Source organism: Diadema setosum, chromosome 18 (genome assembly GCF_964275005.1).
Source record: "Diadema setosum chromosome 18, eeDiaSeto1, whole genome shotgun sequence".
NCBI lineage: Eukaryota > Metazoa > Echinodermata > Echinoidea > Diadematoida > Diadematidae > Diadema > Diadema setosum.
The window spans coordinates 2459350-2484808 of NC_092702.1; the positions used below are offsets into that span (position 1 = coordinate 2459350).

The window sequence follows — 25459 nt, forward strand, 5'->3', positions numbered from 1 at the left end:
AAATACAGCTTGCTACAGTTAAACCTGTGTAATAGCGGTCACACAATGTGTCAAGGGAGACGGGTGGCCGCTAAGGCAGGTTTGACTGTATTTCATTTACTTCCTCACTTTGTATAAGTTTTCTTCTTCCGATCTTGTTCTTTTCTGCTTTTTCCTTTTCCTTTCTCATCCCCTCTTCCTTCTCCCTTTCCTGCTCATCTCTTTGTTGCTGAATGCATGCTTTTGTCTCTTTCTGGTGGTAAACATGGTTTACGGAGTAATCATTGGGGTGAAGGATGTCGACCAATAGCCTGTGTGAATTGTTACGTGATCATTTTTTTTTTCATTTCCATTTATAATCAAATTTCCACAAGTTACATTTCAGAATAGAGTGGTGTATGCTGGACTGAATTTTTAAGGGCTAAACAGATTAATGTTACATAATTATCTGCATCAAAGCATAAACTTGTTTTTATACGTTCCTTTTAGTATGCTATTTTTGCTTTTAATTAAGACATGTATACTTACAATATTCACAGGCAATTTGTTTAATGAGCTGGACATAAGTTCAGACTTTCACAATGAAATTGGACCACACTATTATGAAAACATTTGAGGTCTAGCAGACGTGGGTGTCCTTATACCACTTCAGCTCTGACAAACACAAAATGCTTTTATCGGCAAAAGAAAATGTTTTCACCAGCATAAGGTCAAAACATGACCTGTATCAACAGAAAATTTTCTTCTCAAATTTTGAAGGAAGAAGCAAATTTGACTTGTAGTGGATGCTGTGAGTTTGTACAATTATGCTTTCTTTTTCTTTTCTTTTTTAAGAGCAAAAGATGTGGGGTGCAGCCACTCCCTTCAGCATTCAGAGTACTTTTGCAGACTCTCTTGACAGATTAAGTTACCATAAATCTGAATTCAATATACATTTATGAAAAGGGCAGATGATATGTTGTAAGTAGTGGCCGTACTTTTACAGAGACTGGCAGTTTGATTTTCGTTTTTGTTTTGTTTTGTTTTGTTTTTGGTTTTTGTTCCTTTTTTTTGGGGGGGGGGGGGGTAATTGCCTACTTTGCCAAACATGCATGCTCATTAAATTCACCACATCACCGCTTACAAGAAGGTCACAGGCAGAGGTTAATGAACTTTCGGGCCCAATGTTAAGTTTTTACGGCGCATTTCGATTATGGCTCATAACTTTTGATGTATATGTCCGTTTGTGACCAAATTGGGTGGTAGATGTCCCTTAGGGAGTTGAATGTCACCACAAGGTCAAAGGTCACAGACAGGGGTCAACGAACTTTTAGGGCCCAATGTTGTGTTTTTACGGCGTGTTTTGATTATGACTCATAACTTTTGATCCCTTTGTCCGTTTGTGACCAAACTTGGATGGTAGATGTCCCTTGGGAGTTGAAGGTCACCACAAGGTCAAAGGTCATAGGCGGGTCAATGAACTTCCGGGAGTTAGGAAACTTCTACGAGAATGGGTGAGACACAATTTGGCACTTGCCTTGTTCTATTATAACACTGTTATTACTTTCTTAGTACCCCACCTTTGCTAGGTGCCCATATATACCACCTGTGTCAAGAGGTCTTATCAGAGGGACAGTGTGGGTTGAGCTAGTTTTCCATGAGTGACAGTACATACTGTAAGTCCTACTCCCCACCCCCCCAAAAAAAAAAAGAAAAAAAAAGACAACTGGACCCTCGGCAACGATAACTTTGAAAATAGTGAATCCAAATACAATTTCAGGGTATGAAATTATAACTTATTACCCACATCTTACAAAAAAAAAAGAGAAAAACAGTTGATTTGCTTCAGTGGTAAAAGAGAAATGAGGATCTTTGAAGAGCATGTCAGGAATATCTTTACTCCAAGTTATGTCCATTGTGTTCACAGTTCCAAGAGCATCCAAGTGCTGGACTTGGATGACGTGCTTTACAACACCTTTTTCTGTGACCACTTAACCAAATTGAATGGGGTTTTCTGCAAAATGTAGGTTAGAAGTTAGTTTTATTCCCTGAAATATTCAGATTGTTGTAATCATTTTGAAAGTTATTAATGCGAAAATACGATTGTATTTTTTTTTTTTTTTTTGGGGGGGGGGGGGGGGGGCGTACTGACATGTGCCGTAACATTTGAATCCCCAGGCCTCATCTACATATTATGACACAGTGTTCGTGATGTATCAGTGTAGTGAGTTTATCCATGTGGGTCAGAATGAGCGGAGTAGGGGAATATAGAAATTAAAGGCAGAGAATTTGAGTTACTTTAGTAATAAACAAATAAAGGAGAAAGAGAGAAATAGAGGAAGAATATTGAAATTTAGAAACAGAGAAAGTGGGTATATAGATACAAGTACATGTACATAAATAAATATGAATTGAATTTTTGTGCATTATTTAGGTATTTATAGGCATCAATCCAAACATTATTCTTCTATGGTATTGTTTCCCTATCTCATCTCTCTCTCTCTCTCCCCCTCTGTCTCTGTTTCTGTCTCTCCCTCCCTTGCTGAATGTCTATTGTCTGCTTCATCCCACATAGATGCAGTTATCCCAGCTGCTACAATCATTTGTTTTGATAGTACAATGTTATGTTGTTTGTGAGAAGAGAATGCAGACTTGATATTTAGCAAGATTCCGGAATTATTGAATGGCACCGGCGACGAAAAATGCAATAGCCTCAAAACCACATTTCTCATCAACGCACCTGTCTCTCCTTTACTCATCTCATTTTTCACTCATTTTTCCATCCCACTCTCCCTCTCTCTCTCTCTCAATTAATATGTCCACCCTCCCTATCTCCTCTCTTTCTCTCAATTGATATCTATATCCACTCTTATTCTCCTTATGCCCATCTTTTTCTGTCTTTCAATTCATATACATCAATCTCTCTGTCTGCCTCTCTCTCTCTTTCTCTCAAATCATGTACATATGTACTTATTCCCACTCTCTCTCTCTCTTTATCTTTCTTCTTCTTCTGTCTCTCTCTATCTCTCAAATCATATATATACAAAGTAGAATGTACATGTACATACATGTATCTATCCCCGTCTCTCTATCTCTTTCTCTCTCTTAATCCATATACCCATCTCTCTCTCTCTTTCTCTCAATTCATATTTATTTATGTACATGTACTTGTATCTATATACCCACTTTCTCTGTTTCTAAATTTCAATATTCTTCCTCTATTTCTCTCTTTCTCCTTTATTTGTTTATTACTAAAGTAACTCAAATTCTCTGCCTTTAATTTCTATATTCCCCTACTCCGCTCATTCTGACCCACATGGATAAACTCACTACACTGATACATCACGAACACTGTGTCATAATATGTAGATGAGGCCTGGGGATTCAAATGTTACGGCACATGTCAGTACGCCCCCCCCCCCAAAAAAAAAAAAAAATACAATCGTATTTTCGCATTAATAACTTTCAAAATGATTACAACAATCTGAATATTTCAGGGAATAAAACTAACTTCTAACCTACATTTTGCAGAAAACCCCATTCAATTTGGTTAAGTGGTCACAGAAAAAGGTGTTGTAAAGCACGTCATCCAAGTCCAGCACTTGGATGCTCTTGGAACTGTGAACACAATGGACATAACTTGGAGTAAAGATATTCCTGACATGCTCTTCAAAGATCCTCATTTCTCTTTTACCACTGAAGCAAATCAACTGTTTTTCTCTTTTTTTTTTTGTAAGATGTGGGTAATAAGTTATAATTTCATACCCTGAAATTGTATTTGGATTCACTATTTTCAAAGTTATCGTTGCCGAGGGTCCAGTTGTCTTTTTTTTTTTTTCTTTTTTTTTTTTGGGGGGGGGGGGGAGTAGGACTTACAGTATGTACTGTCACTCATGGAAAACTAGCTCAACCCACACTGTCCCTCTGATAAGACCTCTTGACACAGGTGGTATATATGGGCACCTAGCAAAGGTGGGGTACTAACAAAGTAATAACAGTGTTATAATAGAACAAGGCAAGTGCCAAATTGTGTCTCACCCATTCTCGTAGAAGTTTCCTAACTCCCGGAAGTTCATTGACCCGCCTATGACCTTTGACCTTGTGGTGACCTTCAACTCCCAAGGGACATCTACCATCCAAGTTTGGTCACAAACGGACAAAGGGATCAAAAGTTATGAGTCATAATCAAAACACGCCGTAAAAACACAACATTGGGCCCTAAAAGTTCGTTGACCCCTGTCTGTGACCTTTGACCTTGTGGTGACATTCAACTCCCTAAGGGACATCTACCACCCAATTTGGTCACAAACGGACATATACATCAAAAGTTATGAGCCATAATCGAAATGCGCCGTAAAAACTTAACATTGGGCCCGAAAGTTCATTAACCTCTGCCTGTGACCTTTGACCTTGAGGTGCCCTAAATGTTTGGTAAAATGTGTACCGGTATCTTTGTATAATCACTCTTCCCTCCCAGTTTGATTGAAATTGAAGTCCTCGGTAGAGAGTTATTCAAGTTTGTGTAGCGTCACGGACGGACAGGCGCCGCAGGCGATCCCTTAGTCTCCCAACACCTCTGGTGGGCTCGACAAAAATCACACTTGGTGATAGATTTTGTACATGTGAATACATAGACTGAGCGCTTCAAAACAAACATAAAAGGAAAACATAGCTTGCTTATTGCAGAAACACTAATGCAACACATAACAAGACAGAATATTGTGGATGCGTCTTTTGTTTTTTGTTTTTAATGCATAAAAGGTTAGTTGGTGACAAGTGAACATAAATATATCAAACAGATGTACGTTGTACTTGGTACATGTACATTGCATATGAATAAACTGTCTCTTCAAATACCTCTGAAGAATAGAAAACTAAGAGAAGAGTGAATATAAATTTCACATGCTAAATTCCAGGTTGTTTTTAGCCAAACTTTGTGTTATTTTAGAGTTTGGCTAGACTTGCTCTCCTCTTCTTTATCCATAATGATAACAACAACAACAATAATAATAATAACTTTATTCTTTTTTATTATTATCATTATAATTATTATCATCACCAACATCATCATTAATAAAATCTAAATAATTATAATATTAATTTTCTATACTGCAATAAGTGTATACATGTATTTCTACACATATCATGGTGCCAAAATCACTCTTGATCAAGCCTGCCAATGCAGTGCTATAGTAACCCAATTTCTCTGAAGTCCTATGTTTTGAAATGACAGTGATGTGGTGTACTTTACCATAAACTTACCAGTGCATCAAACTGTTATGATACACTGACGACTATACTTTGTGACTTTGGTCATTTACGTATGTTTGCATGCCTTTTTCTTTCAGACAAGAGGAGTAATAAATATTCTTTCAACCCATTACAAAAAATGATGATATACACTTTGTATGGAAATAAAAAAAGAGAGAAAAATCTAATTAGAGCTTGAACAAAATCAAGCCAGCAATCAAAACTAACGAAGCTATGATTCTATGTTGGCATTTATACTTTGAAAAGTAAATTGATCATAATCACAAAAATGTGCAGTCAAACATAGCATTGCTGAAGTAGTGCAGCCTTTGTCAAATAATAATAATAATATCTGTAATATTAGTAGCCTAAGCCGATAAACATTTAAGTACAGTGATACTCTTACATTCGATAGTGCTAGTACTTGTGAGACATAATAAATAGAATGTGACTTCCATCATAGAAAAAGTTTCTACTCAAAAATTAACACACACATTTTGATAGAATACATGCTATTAGTTAGAGTAGAAGCTCGTCTGAAAATGGTGATAAACATTTGATCTCAATACAAAATATTTACCTCCAAAATTGTCAGCTGTCAACAATATAGCCTTCATCAGCAGAATGATGTGTCTTCGCCTCGATCATTGTGATGGTCATTCTGCTGATGAAGACTATAGCATTGACAGCTGATAATTTGAGAGGTAATATTTTGTACTGAGATCAAGTTTTACACCACTTTCAAATACTATACACGTAAAGTATTTTCATAAAAAAAAAAAAAAAAAAATCTATAGGCACATGTGAGATTAAAGCAATGAAAATGAAATAACCTTCTGGGCATAGCCATTCACCAGACAGTCTAGAAAAAGGATAAAAAAACAACAACACATAAATATCCTATCCAGACATGAATCTTCCAGTCGAATTGTTATTTGTCATTTCTGCACTGTCTATCATCAAATATAAAGGTGAAAGAAATGTGATTAGTACTGCTTTGTGCTTTGAAGAAACAAAACGCTTGTGTAGTTCATACATTTGAATTACACATCCAATGATGACATGAAGAAAAAAATAGAGTATTAAAACAAAAGGTGTGGTTTCAATAAAATACAATGTGAGGAATACCTGAATTCATGTGATAGGTTGAAAACAAAATTTCAACTGGAAATCTATGATCACAGAAGACTATTTAAAGTGTCGAAGTAATGCAGACTATGAGCTCTTTCAGACGATAGAAAAATCTCTCTCATAATAACCTTTGAGAATAATGATTGTAATCTTGACTTGAGTTACAAAACATTCAGATGGGTGGTCTGTGGGCTGAAGTAGATGTAGGATTGAGCTAGGCTCCGCCTCCTCGATGTTGTATAGGTCAAGCCTTTTAGACAGAAAGTGCACACCACAAACTGAACAAATAAACATTTGAAACACCTCAGGACCTTGATAAGCAAATCTAGACTCTACAATCTTGATTACAGTGATTTGCTTGAAGATGCGACCTGATTATCTTGATTACAATCATGATTAAAAGACAGATTTTTCTTACATCTATAAAAAGTTTGGGTTGCTGCCGAACCTTTAACTGGAAGTGTAGCAGATACAATTTGTAGAATAATGCTTTGTCACGACTAGTTGAACATACAACACAAATGATTTGTAATCAAAGCATTTTTAATCATCCCACCCTTAAAAAAAAATGTTAATGTGAGAGATGTCATCTCATGGTGTTGCACTGGTTCATTTTTATTTCTTTCTAAATACCACATACACTAACGCTACCAATAATGATGTTAGATATTTACATCTGTGGCTGCTACACTAATCAATACAAACATTAATCATCCTTAGAGATCAAGAAAAATGGAACAAAAAACTATATAATTCACAGAACTTTCAATGACAACTAAATTAAGAGAGGAGCAGTCATTTAATGCCACTATTATTGAACAGCTGTGATTTTCTATTCAGCACTAGTGCAAACCCTCTTTCCTTTGTACAGTATGCCTGAAATTGTTGAGTACTCATCAAGAAATTTGATACGAAGTATTTTCAGTGACAGTGAGAGACAATAAAGATGCAAGGAAACCTTTGGACCTTGTGTGAAAATTCCAGCCATGTGTAAACACTGAGTGGAGTAAGAAACTTTTTTTTTTTTTTTTTCTTGTGGCTGGATTACAAACATTAACCCATTGAGGACGAGTCCCAAGTATACTCGGGGAAGTGTCAATGGGAAATGCATGTTGTAGCAAAATCAATCCGTCCTCAACACGTTAAAGTCATTCATACATAGTCATACAGTCAACTAGTAATGCATGTTCATCAGTTGGACAGTTGCTATGTATAATGTAGGATCCTGTATATCTACATTATGCACCTGATTGCATGGCTTGGTTCATACAATACTACAATATGGATTCAGGGTTTGGAGTTAGCTGGTACCAGAGACCCAAAATGCAACCAACATCAAGCATTTGAGCAAAGCTCATGGCCTCCAATCATATGACTGTAAATGGATAATCCCGGCAAAGACTTGCAGGAGTGTTTGGCAAATACCGTTTTGGGTTATGAGAATAAATTACATTGTACTACATACAAATTTGTATACAGCATATAAGTTCCAGCAAGACTCTGGCATACATGTGTACATGCTCTAAATGGGGTTATAGCTGACATCAACCCTGTGCAGACTTAACCTACATACATATATCGTAAAATCAAAGCTTTATAAAACTAAGACAAACATCTCAGAACAATTTTCTTTAACTTGACTGACTCAAGAATCAGTGGTGTCACATCTCATGCAGGTGATGATGACAATGAAGCAATAATTGGTTTGTGTTTCACATCATATGACAGAGAAACTGAATGATTATCGGATAAGTTTTTGTTCGACGTAAAGAAACATTTGAGTGCTTAATTCCAAACTTTAAGGAATGGAAGGAACTACTTTGAGCAAGAAGATAAGTAGCTCATACTCAGTCAATACAACATAACTTCACTCGCATCTGACTGAGTTAAAATTTACATAGACTTTATGCATCTGTGATGAAAAATAAGTGCACATGATAAAGACTTGTAGCCTATATCGCCATACATATATGTGACCCTGCATCACAAAACCAATAAAAAGTCGCCAGACATAGATTTTTAGTTATGGGGACATTCTGAAAGAGCAGACTCTAAGCTTTAAAATGATGTATAACTCATTTCAAATGGACTCCCCTAACCTACCTAAATACTGGAAAGAAAGCACACACTCTGAAAAAGTGTGAACTGAGAAAAGAGGCTCTGAGGTACAGGGTCTATTCAAGCGCTTAACCAAGCCATGCTAGCTGTGCGATGAAAGGGACAAAACACAGGATGACAAACATCAGAGCAACAACTATGAAGGGATTATAGGATTAAGCTGAAATTGAGCACATTCTATTAACACATTCTGTCCATGATTAATGCCAACTTTCAAAGCAGTCAGTAGTATTATCCTTTCAAAAGTTATTAGACTTGGAAGTGAAGAGTGTACAAAGGATTTCAAAAAATGAAAAGGGGCCTCTGATACGTACAGTGTACCTGATCATTCTATTCTCCCCCAAAAAGGAGTTGAAGAAAAACTGCGGAAAACACACTTTCCCATTCGTGTTATTATCCAAAACTAAAGAATAGTGTAGAAGAAAGACAGTTCTTTCAGGAAATATAAAAAACTCAAGATTAACTTAGTTGACCCATTTCACCTATTTTGAGTCCTCACATAAAATCAAGGAGTGCGACTTTTTGTTTGTTTTGTAATGCACGGTCACAATTATATTCAAGACCTCCAGCTTGGCTGTGTAATAAAGTAGCTACAGCAAGCACCATTTGAAACAGCACACACCATCGTGCAGTGACATGACTTACAAAGTATCAAAGTACATCTCCTCTTCCCAGGAGTCATTGCCAGTACTGGCCTTCTTCGCCAGCTCACACTCATGAGTTTTTGCAGCTACATAAAAGTCGATGAAGTCTTTCCCTAGAGCATCTGTTATGACAGCATCTGACTTCAGCACACTCAGGGCCTGTTCAAGACTTGTCGGCAACTCTGGAAACTCCATTGAGAAGTCCATTTGCTCGTACGCATCACCAGCAGTGCCTGCCTGTAGCGGTATGTTGCTGGCTAGCCCATCAAGCCCCGCGGCAACAGTTGCTGCCAGAACTATGTAGGGATTACTACCACTTGAGGGAATGCGATTCTCAATAAGGGAACCCTTGGGACCTTTCACCTTCACACGTATGGCACAGGTGCAATTTTCAATGCCCCATGAGACATTGATTGGTGCTAGGGAGCTGGGAATGAAGCGACTGTAGCAGTTGACTGTTGGAGCCATCAATGCGGTGATGGCTTGGGCATGGGAAAGAATTCCAGCAATCCACTTCTCACACACCCCAGAGAGATTGGACTCAGATGTAGAGTCATAGATCATATTCCTGTGTTCTTTGAGACTCCAAAGGGAGTGACAGAAATACGAAGCGCTCCCTCGCTGGTCAGGCCATGGCTTGCTCATGAAGGTTGCTACATAGCCATTCCTCCTGGCAATTTCCTTCACCATTGTTTTGAATGTGTGGGCATTGTCGGCTGACCCAACTCCAAAGGCCGGCTTGTAGGTGACCTTGATTTGACCGGGAGCACGCTCGGAATCTATGCATTCCACATCTACCCCAGCCCTGGGCAGACAAGCTAGGAGTAGGTTCACAAAGGCCTCAAGTTTACATATCCTGGATGTGGCAGCATAGTTGTAGCTCTTGTCCACCACTTCCTTGGTCTTCTCCTCAACCAGATAGAATTCATACACATGGGATGAGAAGAGGGAATAACCAAATTCGGCCAACCTCTCCAGCTGCTTGCGAGCAACATACCTCGGAAATTGCGGCATCAAGTTGCCGTCGATGGTGGGCTCCACCAGGATCCTGGCAGTGCTCTGGCACCAGACAAGCACCTGAAAAGTCTCGAACACAGGGTATGTGATGCAATCATCATCTTCCAGGAAGCCACTGCCCTGGAATGTGTCACCCTTGGGATCGCAGACTAAGGCCCTCAGACAGAAACTGGCCCCGTCTACTGCTTTGTCGCGGAAGTGTCGAGACGCAACAAGTCTGCAATGGCTGATGCCATGGATGTCCACCACCTCAAAACGAATCGCTGCGATGCTGTTCTGCACGATCAAGGCCTGCACAGTCTCAAGGCTCGACATTTTTTGTGGAGTGCTGGTAAACCTTGCGCAATTCTAAGATCACAAGAGAAAAAGTACAAAATTCAATAATGAACGTGAATGAGAAAAAAAAATTGACTTGCTATTACCATTCTACCTAACTGCGATCAGCAGCCCCAAACGCGTAGCGTAATGGGGCTGCGGACTGTAGCATTTCAGGATCATGACAGGGGTAGTATCACGGATAAATATCAACTTAAGATCGAAAAATTTCTTCAATTTGAAGACTTACAGGTGAAGTTGAAGTGTTGACAACAGGTAGCATGCAATGTTTGGTTCTACCAATAGTCCCTTTCTGTTCGAATTGATGACTTAATGTGACTCGGTCGAGAGGAACCTTGGAGAGCTACACTGAATTGACAGCCAGCACATGCGCACACATCACATGCGCACAAATTTCAAATCAATTGACCAGATAAGACGTCTGTGTGCGCATGCGCTGGCCATCAATTCAGTGTAGCTCTCCAAGGTTCCTCTCGACTGAGTCACATTAAGTCATCAATTCGAACAGAAAGGGACTATTGGTAGAACCAAACGTTGCATGTTACATGTTGTCAACACTTCAACTTCACCTGTAAGTCTTCAAATTGAAGAAATTTTTCGATTTCAAGTTGATATTTATCTGCGATACTACCCCTGACATGATCCTGAATGTTACAGTCCGCAGCCCCATTACGCTACGTGTTTGGAGCTGCTGGTCGCAGTTCATGGTGGGCTCATACACTTAGTAATAAACCTCTTGATAATGTCTGGTACATATTATTAGTTCTATTATCTTTAACTTTCCACTGCTAACAATGGAAAACAATGTAAATTCAGTAGGTTACTGAATTATTGTTCTCCACATGTGGGTAATGCAAGTTCTACCCTGGTGTCTGGCCCTGTGAGCTATGCTTGCAAAATGAGTTCAAGTTAAAGGTACGGAAAATAATGCAATACCATTTATTATACAGTTGAACCTCTCGTATCCACACAAGTCGGGACCGGGGCTCATCCAGATAAGGGATTTGGCCGGATACGGGAGACTCAATGCTTTATACACGTACATATACATACACATGTACTGATGTAGCGAATTGTAGTACCACATGTAGTAATGTGTATACTAAAACCATTCATTGTTACATTTGGGGATGTTTGGGGATGTTAAAATGTCTGAAGGTAAGCAATTTGGAAGGAAATTTGATGTAATGTATGTTAATCATGTTCGAAGTAATATGTAATTCATGTGTGTTTGTGTAGGAGTTCTCAAGGAGTTAGGAATCCCCCTTTCCTCCCATAATTATTAAAACAAAAATCACGGCGAGATTGTGTCCGTATAATAGAGAGATCCGGATAAAGGGAGGCCGGATAAGAGAGGTTCAACTGTAGTTTAAACCAAGCAAGAAGGCCTGAATGAAGAGACCGCACTCTGCCCCACATGCAAGTAATAATACCTATCACATACAGCCCTCGTTCACCACTACATTCTATTCAGTGTACCCCTGCCATAACATGTATTTGGGACATTGTTTTGCTCCATGCTCCAGATATACACTATTGATAATGATAACCTCACAGGCTCACGATCGAAGAACACTCCATTTCATACTATTGGTGATATGCCCCAGCAATCATACCCGTTAGTATTACGCGTAATGGGTATGATTGCTGGGGCATACCAGTTGTATGAAATGGAGTGTTCTTCGATCGTGAGGTTATCATATCTTACGAGTTCATCACATCAGTCAGTCAGCTCAATTCAACCTCATGGTTATTCCCCGACATCAAATGCAGCATGAGGGACTGAGTATCTGCCAGCACTATCCTCATTTCACAATCAATGCACGTATGCGTATCACTGCGGTTACACGAGCAATTCTCTAGTTTTACTGCTAAATCAAGCCACACTTTATTTACACGTAGCACAATTTATGATTCATAGATTCCGGAATCAATGTAGAAAAATAAAATAAAATCTGATCATACCTTATTTCGGTACATTTCTGGTCAGAGCAAGCTAGTCGGTGATCGAAGCTACTCCTGCTGGCGCGATGGCGCTACTCTCTCTCTCTCCGTACCGTCCGTCCGTGCGTGCGTAGCGACACCGGCACCAACCCGTACCGCGGCCGCATCCGGCATAAAAATTTCTCCAAGGCCCCCCGAACATGTACGATAAGCGGTACCTGGGCCAGACCGCGCTGATGCCATTACGATCTCCAGCCCCTTCACCTAACTGGGTGTAGTCTAGCTTCTGGACTCTTTTTACTCGTAGGGGTGATTCAGTGTACGCGCGACAAGCCGTATGAGGGCGTGACACCAGAGGATTGCGATACGCCGAGAACTGCGATACCCGAGAAACACCTCGTTGGGCGCGCAGTCTCCCTATTATCGCAATCAGAAAATTTGCGCCCTCTCTTGGTTTATCGCACCATGGACCATGATCGCACCAAGGAAAAGGGGACGGAGCCCAGACTAAACTGGGTGGGACTTGTCGACCCAAAATGGGCGTGGTCCGTCAGAGAAAACTCACGCGTGTCAACTGCAACCCGTATGGTACTAGTACTTTCCAAGGAGTACTTCGCCTTGTAAATTTATCAGTTTTTTCCGATAATCCGATAATATCCGATTAGTAAATTAATTTTCTGCTCTTTTCTTTCTCATTTTTTTTTTCTGCTAAGTCTCTTTTTTATGTTCTGTGATTTTGTTGTTTTAATCACACAAATCATTTGTAATTATTGTAAATACCTTGTAGTGTGATTCTTTATATGATTGTATGAATGTTCTAATAAAAAAACAAACAAACACATGAATTATACCTCAGAAGTTTATTTTATATGTGATGATAATTCATTTTTGCCTTTTGTATCGTGCCACTGTATATGAGATTTGAATAAAGAAATATAAATCGGTGATATGTATTGGCATCATTCTTGTTTTAAATGTAGGGGCGTACCTGATTAACCAATCAATCTCGATCACTCTCTCTAAATCCACAGCCCGCTACACAGGTACCCACACTGCCTTTTCAAGACATTTTCTTGTTTTTACTACTATCAAGGCGAATAACATGATTCATACTTCAGAATCGACGTAGGAAAATAAATGGGACCGTGTAGGCCTATATACTTGTATTGACGAACAGAACAAAGAAACAATTATTAATACAGCTTTTACACTTCAAATGCAGTGTCAACCAAACACTATGGTGCAGATAAACTTGTTGTTGTTCTTGTTGTTGTTGTTGTTGTGGCAGGTGCAGCGTTGCTGTTAGCAAATTATGGGGCAAATTATCATAAATAACTATCATAAAGTGATAAAAGTCACCTGGATCCAGTCGGTTCTTGATATAAGTCGTAAAATTCTGCATAAAATGCGTTACACTTACACCTACAGTATAAGGCAAGGTTTTAATTGAGATTCTCCGAATTTCATGATTGTGTTGGAAAATAAAAAAGACCGGAGGGACATCTTGTGCAGTGATGACTTGTCAGATAATTTTTGTTTGTCACGACAAAAGCAAAGGGCCAATCTGCTCCCTCCCCCTTCTAAGCAAATTCAAGCAGACTTACTGATTTGTAATCTTTATTTGAGTGCCCGTATGTCTTATGGTATAGTACATGTAGGTCCCTATAGGTTTGTTCCCTCAATCTGACAAAATGAAATGTAGCAAAATCCTATCAGAACTTGTCATGTTTTCGAAAATATTTGAGTCATGCTTCTGCTGATTACAATGTTAAAAAAAAAACAGCAAAGACTGTGCACGAGTCTGAAGGTCACAACCAAAGAGATGATCACAACTTTTTGTGTTCATTAAAAATTGTTTCAACAGTTTATGTACGAAAAAGTACTAGTAAACACCCATGGCATATTTATTAATAAACTGTGAAAATTAAGCGGTTGATTTCGGTTCCGGGTATATATTATGCCATATGAACAGAAGCAATAAACCATATAACTAGTTCGGCATAGTTCAGTTCAGTTTGATTTTATTTCTGCACTTTCCATTGCATGTAGGCCTTACACTATACCTGACCGAAAACAATACAACTGTAATGTTATATAGTACATGTATAATGAACGCGTCCACTATACGGTATATACTTTGAAGTATTTGAACGAATACAATGAAATCAAAGAGCCAATCACTTATTTCCTCGTTTAGAGAGGAGAGAAAATACGTAATAGAATTGTACCGCCTGTATGATCGCGAAAGTGGTGTTAAGAGTTTACATAATTGCAATGTGAATCAAACTAAATGAAGGCAGGCGCGAAACACCTAATTTTTACAGCTGTTATAATGGTCAACGTCTCAGACTAATAAGAACAAAAATTATTATGATAGTGGCCATTAGCGCACAGGTCCACCTTCGGTGCTTCCATAGTGCTTCAAGAAAAATACATGTAGGCCGTAAGTATGAAACAGGGAAGAAAATACCAAACAATTTAATATAGGCAAACACATACCTGAAAAGGAACACATTTTACCTAACATTGTGAATTGCAGTTATGTTATCCTCAATATGAGAGGAATACAATATGTTTTCAGTTTGGATTTCAATGTTTCTGTTGATGATTATTTAGAAAGCACGACCCCCCCCCCCCCCCCCCATCTATGTTTCATTCTGGGTGTTTCAAGTAACAGCACGCGCATCTGGTAACGAATGTAGACTTCGTGTCGGGTTGTATTTAGAGTCACGCAGGTATGCAGGAGAAAGAGAGTGAACCGAATATGAACCAATAACAGAATCTAAAAAAAACCCAAAACATTTCTTTTTTTCGATTGGCAGCCAATGAAAGAACGGAGAATTGGTGACATGGACTCAGACTCTTTAATGGAAGTTAGCTAACAGGCGGCAGAATTTCATCATTCATTAATCCAGTCATTCATTTCTTTATTCACTCATCCTACATAAATCAATCTATTCGTTTCATAGCCTCCGGCACCAGCTGGTCAGCTTGTACTCGGAGATGGTAACTTCCTGCCGTATATTTCATCTACAACATCTACGATAATCGGGGCAAATCAGGGCCGTGTATTTTTACAAAGACGCATATACAGTACGTTTGATTTTGTGGAGTTGTATAATGCGATCTCTTCAATCTTGTGATCTAATGTAATTCTTACACGAGGCCAGAAATTGAATAATTTGTGAAATACAACATCGCAATATTCACTCTATAAAAAAAATAACAAAAGATACCCGTATTAAAGGGAGAGGGAGAAAGAGTATAATATATGTATATATATATATATATATATATATATATATATATATATATTTATCATTTTAATTTTTTTTTTTTTTTTTTTTACTGATAGCATAATGTAGGGATTTGAAGTTTTCTTTGTCAGCTACGTAATCAGAGCAAGATATTGATATGCAAATTTCGGAATGACAAAGTCGGAAACGTTGATAATGGTTACCTAACTGTTGGCTGTTGTACTTGGCTCATAGTTTAATTGACATAAATCATACATTCATCTTTCCAGAAATATGAATAATTAGATGCGAAATACAGTAAATGTATGCTATAGACAAGATTCATTGAGTCATAGAAAAGGCATACCACAATGCTCTATACATAATTACCTATGTGAACAGGACGAATAATCAGCTATTACAGACTTGCTCAACAAGCCTATGGCTTCTGTACGAATATAGAAACGAAGTCCCGTATGAAGGCAATACAGTTCTCGTGTTCAGTGCACTCTTCTGATGCAGCATCACTGTCCACCTTTTCTGGACTTTGAGGTGAAGGACATATACTCCGGAGAAAGGAAAATATGTCTTCCTGCAGCTGCGCAGGCGCTGTGTCCCGGAAGTGAATTGTGTGCGTGATGAAATCCAGTATTTTGTTGCCAGTATCCGAGGATGGGTCAAGGCAAGCAGACATGTCTGGTCGCCACTCGCGCGTGAAGCAGGAGAAGGGGATGTCCAACTTATTCAAAACTTCGATGACGTCACTGGACTTCCAATTATTGAGTTTCGGACCATTGGTTTGTTCGCTTCCGATGAAAGGAAATCGGTTCCACAAACGACGGAGTGTGTGGTCATCTGTCGCGGTAAAGTATATAAAAGTAAAAAAGAAAAAAGGAAGAAAAGAAGACAAATATCACTTAAGTGAAACTTTAAATGAAATTTCGTTCAGAACCCTACAAATTCTGACATTTTAATTGCAGTGATCAAGGTGGAGGGAGGTAAAATTGGAAAAGGAAAATCCCCTCCCGCTGAAAAAAACAAAACAAAAACAAAAACAAAAACAAGAGAGAGGAAGACGGAGAGGTAACGCAACTGAACACTGAAATGAGGCAGAGAAAGCGTGTATGCGGCATACCTGGTAATGACTATTGTTTTGGTTTTGTCCAAAGCCGACTGGTTCATTAAAGTATTGTAATGATATTGTCCCCATTTCGGTTACAGCTCGTTATTCCGAAGGTTCGTTATTCCGAAGGCTCTTCAGTCCGAAGATTCCTTATTCCGAAGGTTCGTTTTTCCGAATTTCATTTTCGGATGAACAAATCTTCGGAATAACGAACCTTCAGAATAACGCCACAAATGTTCGGATTAACGAACCCTTTTTCATTTTCGGATTAAAGAACCTCTAGGTATAGGGAATTTGCGTGTTTCGGATTAACGAACCTTCGGAATAACGAACCTTCGGAATATCGAACCTTCGGAATAACGAGCAGCAACCCCCCCCCCCCATTTCTCCGGCTTTGAATTGAGCAACTATGGAAAATAAAACACCGTCAGACACTCCGTATAACCAATATAGAGGGCTTCAAGAAATCCGCAACCCTTGTCTACGAAGATAATGATGAGTAGAGGTCTCTCTAATATGAATCAAAGTCTAATGAGATCAATGACAGTGTATTTGTGTTTTTTTTTTTTTTGGGGGGGGGGCGGTAGCAATGAGACAACTTAATAACAAATATGTACTTTTTCACAAAGTACGAGATGTCAGAATTGTTCGGCGTTGTTCTTATTGTCTTGTAACATTTCACAAAGTAATCGCAGTAAGCAGCTTGCGGTGGCACAATGCTTTTGTGACATCATTTTACAAACAGTGTACTATTTGGAAAATGTCATGTTCTGCGACACTGGTCTTAGATCTGGATAGACAAAGATGTTCACGTGACCAGACGGCATTGGAGTTTCTAAATATAAGGTATTATATCTTTGATTTAATCGTACTGTTTTCCATTGGGAGCAGTGATTTAAAAATGTTCGAGTTATCACATTTTACGCAGATGTGTAGGTCAATGGCATCACGAAACATCCTACCATATAAAAATTTCGCAATAAAGCCTATAACATACTGAGTACAAGGAGATATGACTATTTTCTCTATAAACCATAACCATGATAACTGTAGACGGTTTATTATAGAACCAATTTTATTCTAACTGTTGTTCACATTTTGTATATTATATATTAACAATGCTTAACATTGATTAAACTGATTAACATTTTTACATTGGTTGTTTCTATCCATGACTCACATTTTAGAACTATTATAAAGCACAAAAGCAGGGTTTTTGTTTCATCTGCAAATGGTAAATAATGCCTTAAAATATTCTCTACTGGTTGAAAGGACTTCACGTGATTTATGTATTTTCAATCACACTTTGGATAAAAAGTTTATCATCTAGTGATAGGATGACAGAGCTTTACTTCATGTATTGTCAACTATTTGAGAATGTTAGCCTGTTTGACACTCCATCGTATACCATATAATTACTATATGGAAAATGACGCCACCGTTTAAGACATTTTCAGAACAGTGCACTATTTTGTGAAATGATGTAACAAAGCGATTTTGTTGACATCTCAAAGCAATTCTGACATCGCGCGCTGCGTGGTATTGTGACATCACACATAAATTCTGACATCGCGCGCTTCTCAGCACAGTCAATCATTCTGTGAAATGTAACAAAGCAATTGTGACACCATAAAACAATTCTGACATCGCGCGCTGCTAAGTGTAATACACCAATTGTGACATCACACAGAAATTCTGGCAACGCGCGCTGCTCCGTACAGTAACCACTGAACTAAAAGTTCGGTGACAGTAACTCTGTAAAATGTAACAAAGCAATTTTGACATCGCGCGCTGCTTCGTACGGTCCCTGTGGGATATCTTTTTACAACATCGCATCCACCCCACGAATTCGCGTCTCATATTTTCCCTTCTTGTTTTTAAAAATCTTTTATCTCGAATATGATAATTAAAAACAATAGAATGAAAAGCATGAAATTGACTCCACGATTATACTATTGGAGACACCGAGGGAAAATATTGTATACTAACTGTAGCATGAAATATATCAAAGCGTCATCATGACCGTGCAATTTACCCTAGTGGGATTTTGAACAGTTGTGGTCCCGAGCGCGTTAAAGGTATAATACCAATGGGAGTAGCGATTTTAAAAAATGTCCGAGTTCTCACATTTGATGAATATGTGTGGGTCAGTTGTAACACAAAACATCCTACCATATATATCTTTTTTTTTTTTTGCCACAAAGCATAAAATATAATGAGATAACCCTATTTTCCTCAAACAAACCACAACTTTAAACCGTTAAATCTAGAAACAATTTTATCATAACTATTGTTCACATTTTGCATATTTAAATCTAATGATACTCAACATTGAATTTACTGATTAACATTTTTACATTGGTTGTTACTATCCCTGACTCACATTTAAAAAATATTTGGAAGTACTAAAACAGGGTTTTTGTTTATCTGCAAATTTTAAAAAATGGCTTTAATGTTATCGTACCTGGCATAACGGATATAAGCATGATGCCCCCCTCTTCGAGGGCCCAATACAACTCTGAAATGGCGCGCTCTAATTCGTCCATGTAGTAGAGGGAGTGGATGGCATGTATGAAATGGAACCGCTTCTTCGATTGCCCGCCAGTTTCCGACGCCCCCAGCTCCGCGAGGAAGTCCTGCACGAGAGCGTTGACGAAGGAGCAGCGGACCCCTGAGAGAGAAGACCTTTTCTGCTGAACCAGGTCGTTATATCTGGACGTCATCTCAGACGAAGGGTCAACGACGGTATTCAAAATGACTGGAAACGACAGGGCCAACCGCTGCAGTAGACAACAGTCTACCTCACCTGTAAAGATTGTCAATGACAACCGACACAGCATCATTAAAGCTACATTTATTTATTTATTTTAATTTTCTTATTTTTTGGTAAGAGAGAGAAAGGGGAGGGGGTGACGAGTGGCGTCATTTTTTTTTTCCTGCTGAGATTCCCTGACTTTTCGAGTTTTGTATTCCAATGCTGCGACCATCAGAAGAGTTGTCTTCATTCTAGCCAACGTTGTCCTGCAGTCATTCAATGCAAAATAATCAAGATCATAATCATAATGTATATACAATAATACAATAATACAATAATGGCGTTTACAAAAATCATTATGGATTATGCCTGAAACGATTAAGAATAGGCCTATATACGGCTTCTATGCTGCCATTGATGTATCTTGGGCTTCACTTTGTCTCACAACAATTTGATATCAAATGACATTATCAGATTATGATCTGGTTGCAGAAGTATAAGTTTATAAATTTTTACGTCGTGATGAACCTAGATCCCATCGTTTGGTCTCACCGGCTCCGCTGCCGACTCCTAGAACTTTCAGCTCCTCAACATCCGGGAACGCCTGGTGTAGCAGATCAATCCCTTTCTTGGTGAAGACACCGTCAGCCCAAGAGTTGTACATGTCCATCTTGGCACCCCAAGAGCCGCAGAAGGCTCCGTAGGCCACCGGGTAGTATTCATGGGTGACTCGAAGGGGTTCCATTTCGGGCGTTCGGCTAGCTTCGGGACTTGTCGACATATTGCAGTGTGTTACACTTGGCCCCAAAACTTAAGCTACAAACAATAATAAGAAACCATTTAAATGCATGTTCATTCACTTGTACGTGTCTGTTGAATTAACAGATAATGTTTAAAAACGATAAAAGTGAGCAACGACCCTTGGTCTATTTGGAATTGTTTGATGGTCGGAAGTGCTCCGAGAAAGAGGGGATGCACTGTACACGTACACTTTATATCATAAAAAAGACCTTTTTCAAGCCATTTTCGATCCTTTCTCAGTAATCATATGGAACGGAGACTTAAACCAAAGAGAGTGTTATTTTGAAACAACGCGTTTGGGTTTGTGTGTGTGCGTTTTTGTTTGCTTGTTTGTTTGTTTGTTATAACGTTGCTTTATAAAATCCAGCAAAAGTAGAGAGCTCATTATTAACAACTCTGCTTCTATGCGCTGGCAAACAGCATTATGATGAACGGAAATCGTGTACGTCATACATACCGGCAATATGAATGGTTGCACTTTTATTAATCTAAGAACATGTTAATCTAGACATATTTCAATGATATTTAGAGATCTAACCGTGCAACCAGATGGTTGGTTATACCATGTTCGGGACAAAAATGCGATTTCTCGAAATCGGTAAGGCATTCTTTTACGAGAATACACGTGGGTCCAACTCGCCTTGTCGCCTTGTACCAAACTTGCCTTACTCAGGACGGAAAGGTACAAAGGCGACTTGAGGTTATTCATAAAGGCATGGAAGCGACCTGGTACAACGAAGACGCCAATGGTCTTTCTTGTGCAAAATAGAGCTCATTGGAAAAAGTTTTGAGAATACACTGCAGGATTTCTCTTATTCGACTGTAGGAGAAGAAGAAGAATCAACAAGTGTATATTACATTTTCTTTTCGGACAACGCCCCTTCCCTGGCCCAGGTTGCTTTTCCTTACACCAACGGTTGACCCACTTTACATTGAGCCCGAGGTCAATATTTAAGTAACAAGGTGCAATCTCGATTTAACTTCTATCTGGTCTTTTCAGTTCCACAGTCAATATTCCCTGCTCCGAAGCTGATTTTTTTTTCCCCGCTCATGCGTGTGTGTTAGTTTCGAGTACAATATGACCACTAACATTTGGAGGATTTTCAGCAAGAAAAGGCTGGGACATCGTCCACAATGAAATTTGGAGGATTTTCAACAAGAAAAGGCCGAGACATCGTCCACAGTGCAGATATGAATATTAATGAGCGTTGGGTTGTTTGTCATAAAATCTTTCCTCCAGTAAAATGCAACCTGTTATGCTGCCCCCTTTATGGAGAGACATTGCAAACCACATGCCCTGTATTTAGACAAGTGCGTGTAAAGTCCATGGATCCCGTGTTTCGCTCAGTGCAAAGGACGTGCATTGTTCTAAACGGTTGCACGAATCTGCCGCCATTTGCTTCATAACAATACACTGTAGTTTGGACCACATGGAAGAGTTACCTTGTAGACTTGGGCGCTGGTTATTATGCAACATTTTAGTCAATCACGTGCAGCGTCATGCGGACAGGATTATACAAAATGCTGAGGGAAAATGTTGGCCTGTTATGATCCTCCGTATAATATAGTTCGCACATCAAAATGTTCTCCACGATAGAATGATTACTAATTACAAAGACAGATTATTACCTCACACGTGAGTCAACATGTCGATTAAGACGGAATAAGGTTTGCGTATCTCGTAAGAGCAATGCAAAGGCACAGACACTCCCTGTCCTTGTTTCAATAATAGTCGTTTGATGCCAATCGTTGCGCTGTCTGCTCAAATATAAGATGTCCTTCTTGTATGACTGTCGAGACTATGACCCCGTTTACAGTGCGAGGCTCGGCCGCGGCTCGGCCGCGGCCGTGCCCAGCCCCGCTTCAGTGTAAACGCGCAAAAGGCCAAATGCGAGGCCAAAATTGGCCTCGCATTTGGCCTCGCTCTGGAGGTGGTCTCGGCCGCGGCCGAGCCGCGGTCGAGCCCGGCCTTTTCTTGGTGTAAACGCAAACTGGGCCAAATGCGCGGCCAATTGCGCGGCCAATTTTAGTCTGGCTTCCAAACCCTCTGTCTGTATCTTTCGCTATTCAGGATATTAACCCCCTCAACGTCGAAAACTAGTATAGTTTAAGGTGGTTTTGTCCTGCAAAGGATTCTTTCCTTCGGCAAAGGCCTTTGCCCGAACGGCGACTTCGTCGCCACGGAATTCATTTGGCAAAGGGTCTGAAAACCAGACAATAGCAAATTGCATTTGTTTACAAGCAGAGCGCCACTACGACAAAATATTTAAAGGTTTGAATCAAAAGCGCGGCCGAGCCCAGCAGTGTAAACGGACAAAATTGCGAGGCTCGGCCGCGCAATTGAGGCCGGTCTCGGCCACGGCCGAGCCGCGGCCGAGCCCGGCCTCGCACTGTAAACGGGGTCTAAAAGAGCAAGACAGGGTTCTTCGCATGTTCATGCAGAACCACCCTGCGCCATGGTAACAGAGCCTCGATGCACATGCATGACATAGTTGCAATGACAGCGCATATACTTGTACATGCAGGTTGTATTGAGTCGATGCAGTTGCGCTGAGCTTCACAGTCGTTATCTCATTCCGGGAGCTATAATAAAGGTCATTACTCAGTTAAGAAGCAAGTTAGTTAGTTTATGCACCTTCTTTTATGTTTTTTGATTAACGAACATCTAAAGGTATGGTTAAGGCCGTAATTCATATGTTTTTGTAATAACGAACCTTTGGAAAAACGAACAATAACCATTAGCGGGGTGGAATGGGGTGTGGGAGGTGGCGGCAAGTGAGTCGTGAAAGAGTGCGTTAGCTGGATCGCAATTATTTTATCAACGGCACACAATGAATGGACTGAACATGTCAAACAGGGCAGTCTACGGCACTGAGGTCAAACAGAGCATTCTATTAAACTGTACACACCGCCATCTATAGTCGAAGCACCACTTTCTTGGACGATGATTCATGATGTGATTTCGTGGACGCGATTGAATGATACTGGTTCCGAACACGTCATGTTTGGACTGTGGCGACGGGTTGGGCCAGTTGCTCGATCTCTACCATCCGACTTTGCCTGTAGATTTTGATAATGATAAATAAGCAGACTTTTGGCTGGTTATGCAATGGCATGAGTGATCTGTGTCTGTATAGTGTGTGCATGTGCGTGTATGTGTGGGTATAAAGTGACATTTTTAATTTTGTGCTGTGGGGAGATGGGATGAAAAGTTGTATTTTTATATAAAAGATTTCATTCACACTTGTTTAGTGCACTCATTGACAGGAGTTATTTTATTTTGTATATCTGAATAATATTTGTATAATTGAACAGTTATTTTGTTGGATACGTGGACATTCAAGTAATGATTCAAGTGCGTCCTTCACAGGAGATAATGGCATGTTTCGTATATTCATTTCGTATATTTGGACATTCAAGTGGAACATAGCAACGAATGATATCAAATCAAAATACACATTTGCATAAACTGTGTGTGTGTGTGCAGTGTGCATGTGGAAAAATATATGGTATTGTTCAAACGGATTCATTTTCCGGTCTCTGTTACGTCAGATTTAATGAGTCACATAGCTAGAGTTACATATCACATCATTGATCTTATCTTTTGATAACATGACGAGTGCATGAGAAAAGAATACAGAATTATTACGAACCTAATTTACTGTTTTCGTGATGAAATATGCATATATAGGAATTCATACATATATAATAATTTTCCCCGGCCAAAATCATTGTTTTGTCATTAAATTTCATATTAGAAGCATTCATTTTCGTCAAATTTGCCCAGACGTCAAAATGCGGTCATTCAAAATCGTTTTTCATCCTTCAAATTGACTAATTTGGCAACCGATTTCGCATTTGCGCGTTCCAATTCATTGAATACGAATACTCCATTTTCGGCAATGGTTATTCAACTTAATCTACACCTGTCGCCAGCTTTTTCGGAATATTCAAATTCAGATATGGGCAAACAAGTTCATAAACTTGGAACTTTCAAATCAAATCTGTACAATGTCCATTAAAAAGTACTATACGTGTACTGCGTTTTAAACTGAATGTTAAAAAGTCTACATGTGGATCACACAGAATGATACAACCAATTTAGTATATAAGATAAAGATCAGGGAGCTGTATGATGATCATGATAAAAATAAAGGTGTCAAATGAAGACTGTAATAAACACAATATGAAGATCTTAATGATAAAGATAAATAAATTAGAGATAAAGACAACTATGAGATGACATGACGAAACTGATTTTATATTGACGTTTACATAACTTGTTTAGCAAAAGAAAACAAACTGGATGTTCAAATTGAACAAATGCTGATCATGATGCTGAAAATACGTAAATTAAGATAAAAAGTAAAAGCCACATTCAATGACTAGCTGAACATACGAAATTGGATGCTCAGTTGTGAAAATCGCTCGCTTAAAAACGAAATTGAAAGTGCTTCTAAGTGCTTATCGAGCCCAACGCATATAATTTGAATGCACAAACTTGGAAATCCGTGCCCAGACACGAAATTGAATGCTCACATCCGAATTAAAACTTGGGACAACTAATTTAGGTGTCTAGAAACGAATCTGAAAGCATTAAATGTAAAATCGTTGGACCAAAGTCACTGCACCACTTCAAAGATAAGAATTTGAATGCACATAAAATGAAAATAAATGATATTTTTAACGAAATTGGCGGGAAAAACTATATGTTTTGTAGACCTAAATGAACAAACAATGACGTATACATACAAAAAGTGCTTTGAAACGTCAGATACGTGTACTTATCTGCTGTATCAGCATGTTCGTTGCCTTTAGAGGGGGTATCGAATATAACATAGGGTAGGCCGTATAATTTCCTTGTGTTTCTTTTTTTTCAGGTAAGGCGTGCACTTCCGTCACTATCATCTCTGTTATTACGTCATAATATCTCTATCCCGAATTAGTACTGCCTCCATGTCTCTTTTTCAAGCAGTGTTTTACAACATTTAAAAGCAACATTTCTATAAAGTTAGGGTTCACTATTGCGTTTATGAACTTGCCACCTAATAATAATGATAATGATAATAATAAGGATATCATTTATAATTATGGCCCTTAATACGAGTGTTTGGAAAGTCCCCTGGTGCTTTATTCATACAAAAAA

General features: G+C 39.0%; 2 protein-coding genes across 2 annotated transcripts; both read right to left on the reverse strand.

The window, feature by feature from the left end:
* Positions 1-8761: 8761 nt before the first annotated feature.
* Positions 8762-12476, reverse strand: LOC140242033 (lengsin-like). Its single transcript, XM_072321783.1, has 2 exons — positions 12420-12476; positions 8762-10466 (listed from the first exon to the last, which is right to left on the reverse strand). The coding sequence occupies exons 1-2, from the start codon at positions 12432-12434 to the stop codon at positions 9099-9101; spliced, it is 1383 nt and encodes a 460-aa protein (XP_072177884.1). The 5' UTR covers positions 12435-12476; the 3' UTR covers positions 8762-9098.
* A 3281-nt stretch (positions 12477-15757) lies between these two features.
* On the reverse strand, positions 15758-22171 carry LOC140242037 (histamine N-methyltransferase-like). Its single transcript, XM_072321786.1, has 4 exons — positions 21943-22171; positions 20065-20328; positions 19222-19563; positions 15758-16489 (listed from the first exon to the last, which is right to left on the reverse strand). The coding sequence occupies exons 2-4, from the start codon at positions 20291-20293 to the stop codon at positions 16074-16076; spliced, it is 987 nt and encodes a 328-aa protein (XP_072177887.1). The 5' UTR covers positions 20294-20328; positions 21943-22171; the 3' UTR covers positions 15758-16073.
* Between the last annotated feature and the right edge of the window lie 3288 nt (positions 22172-25459).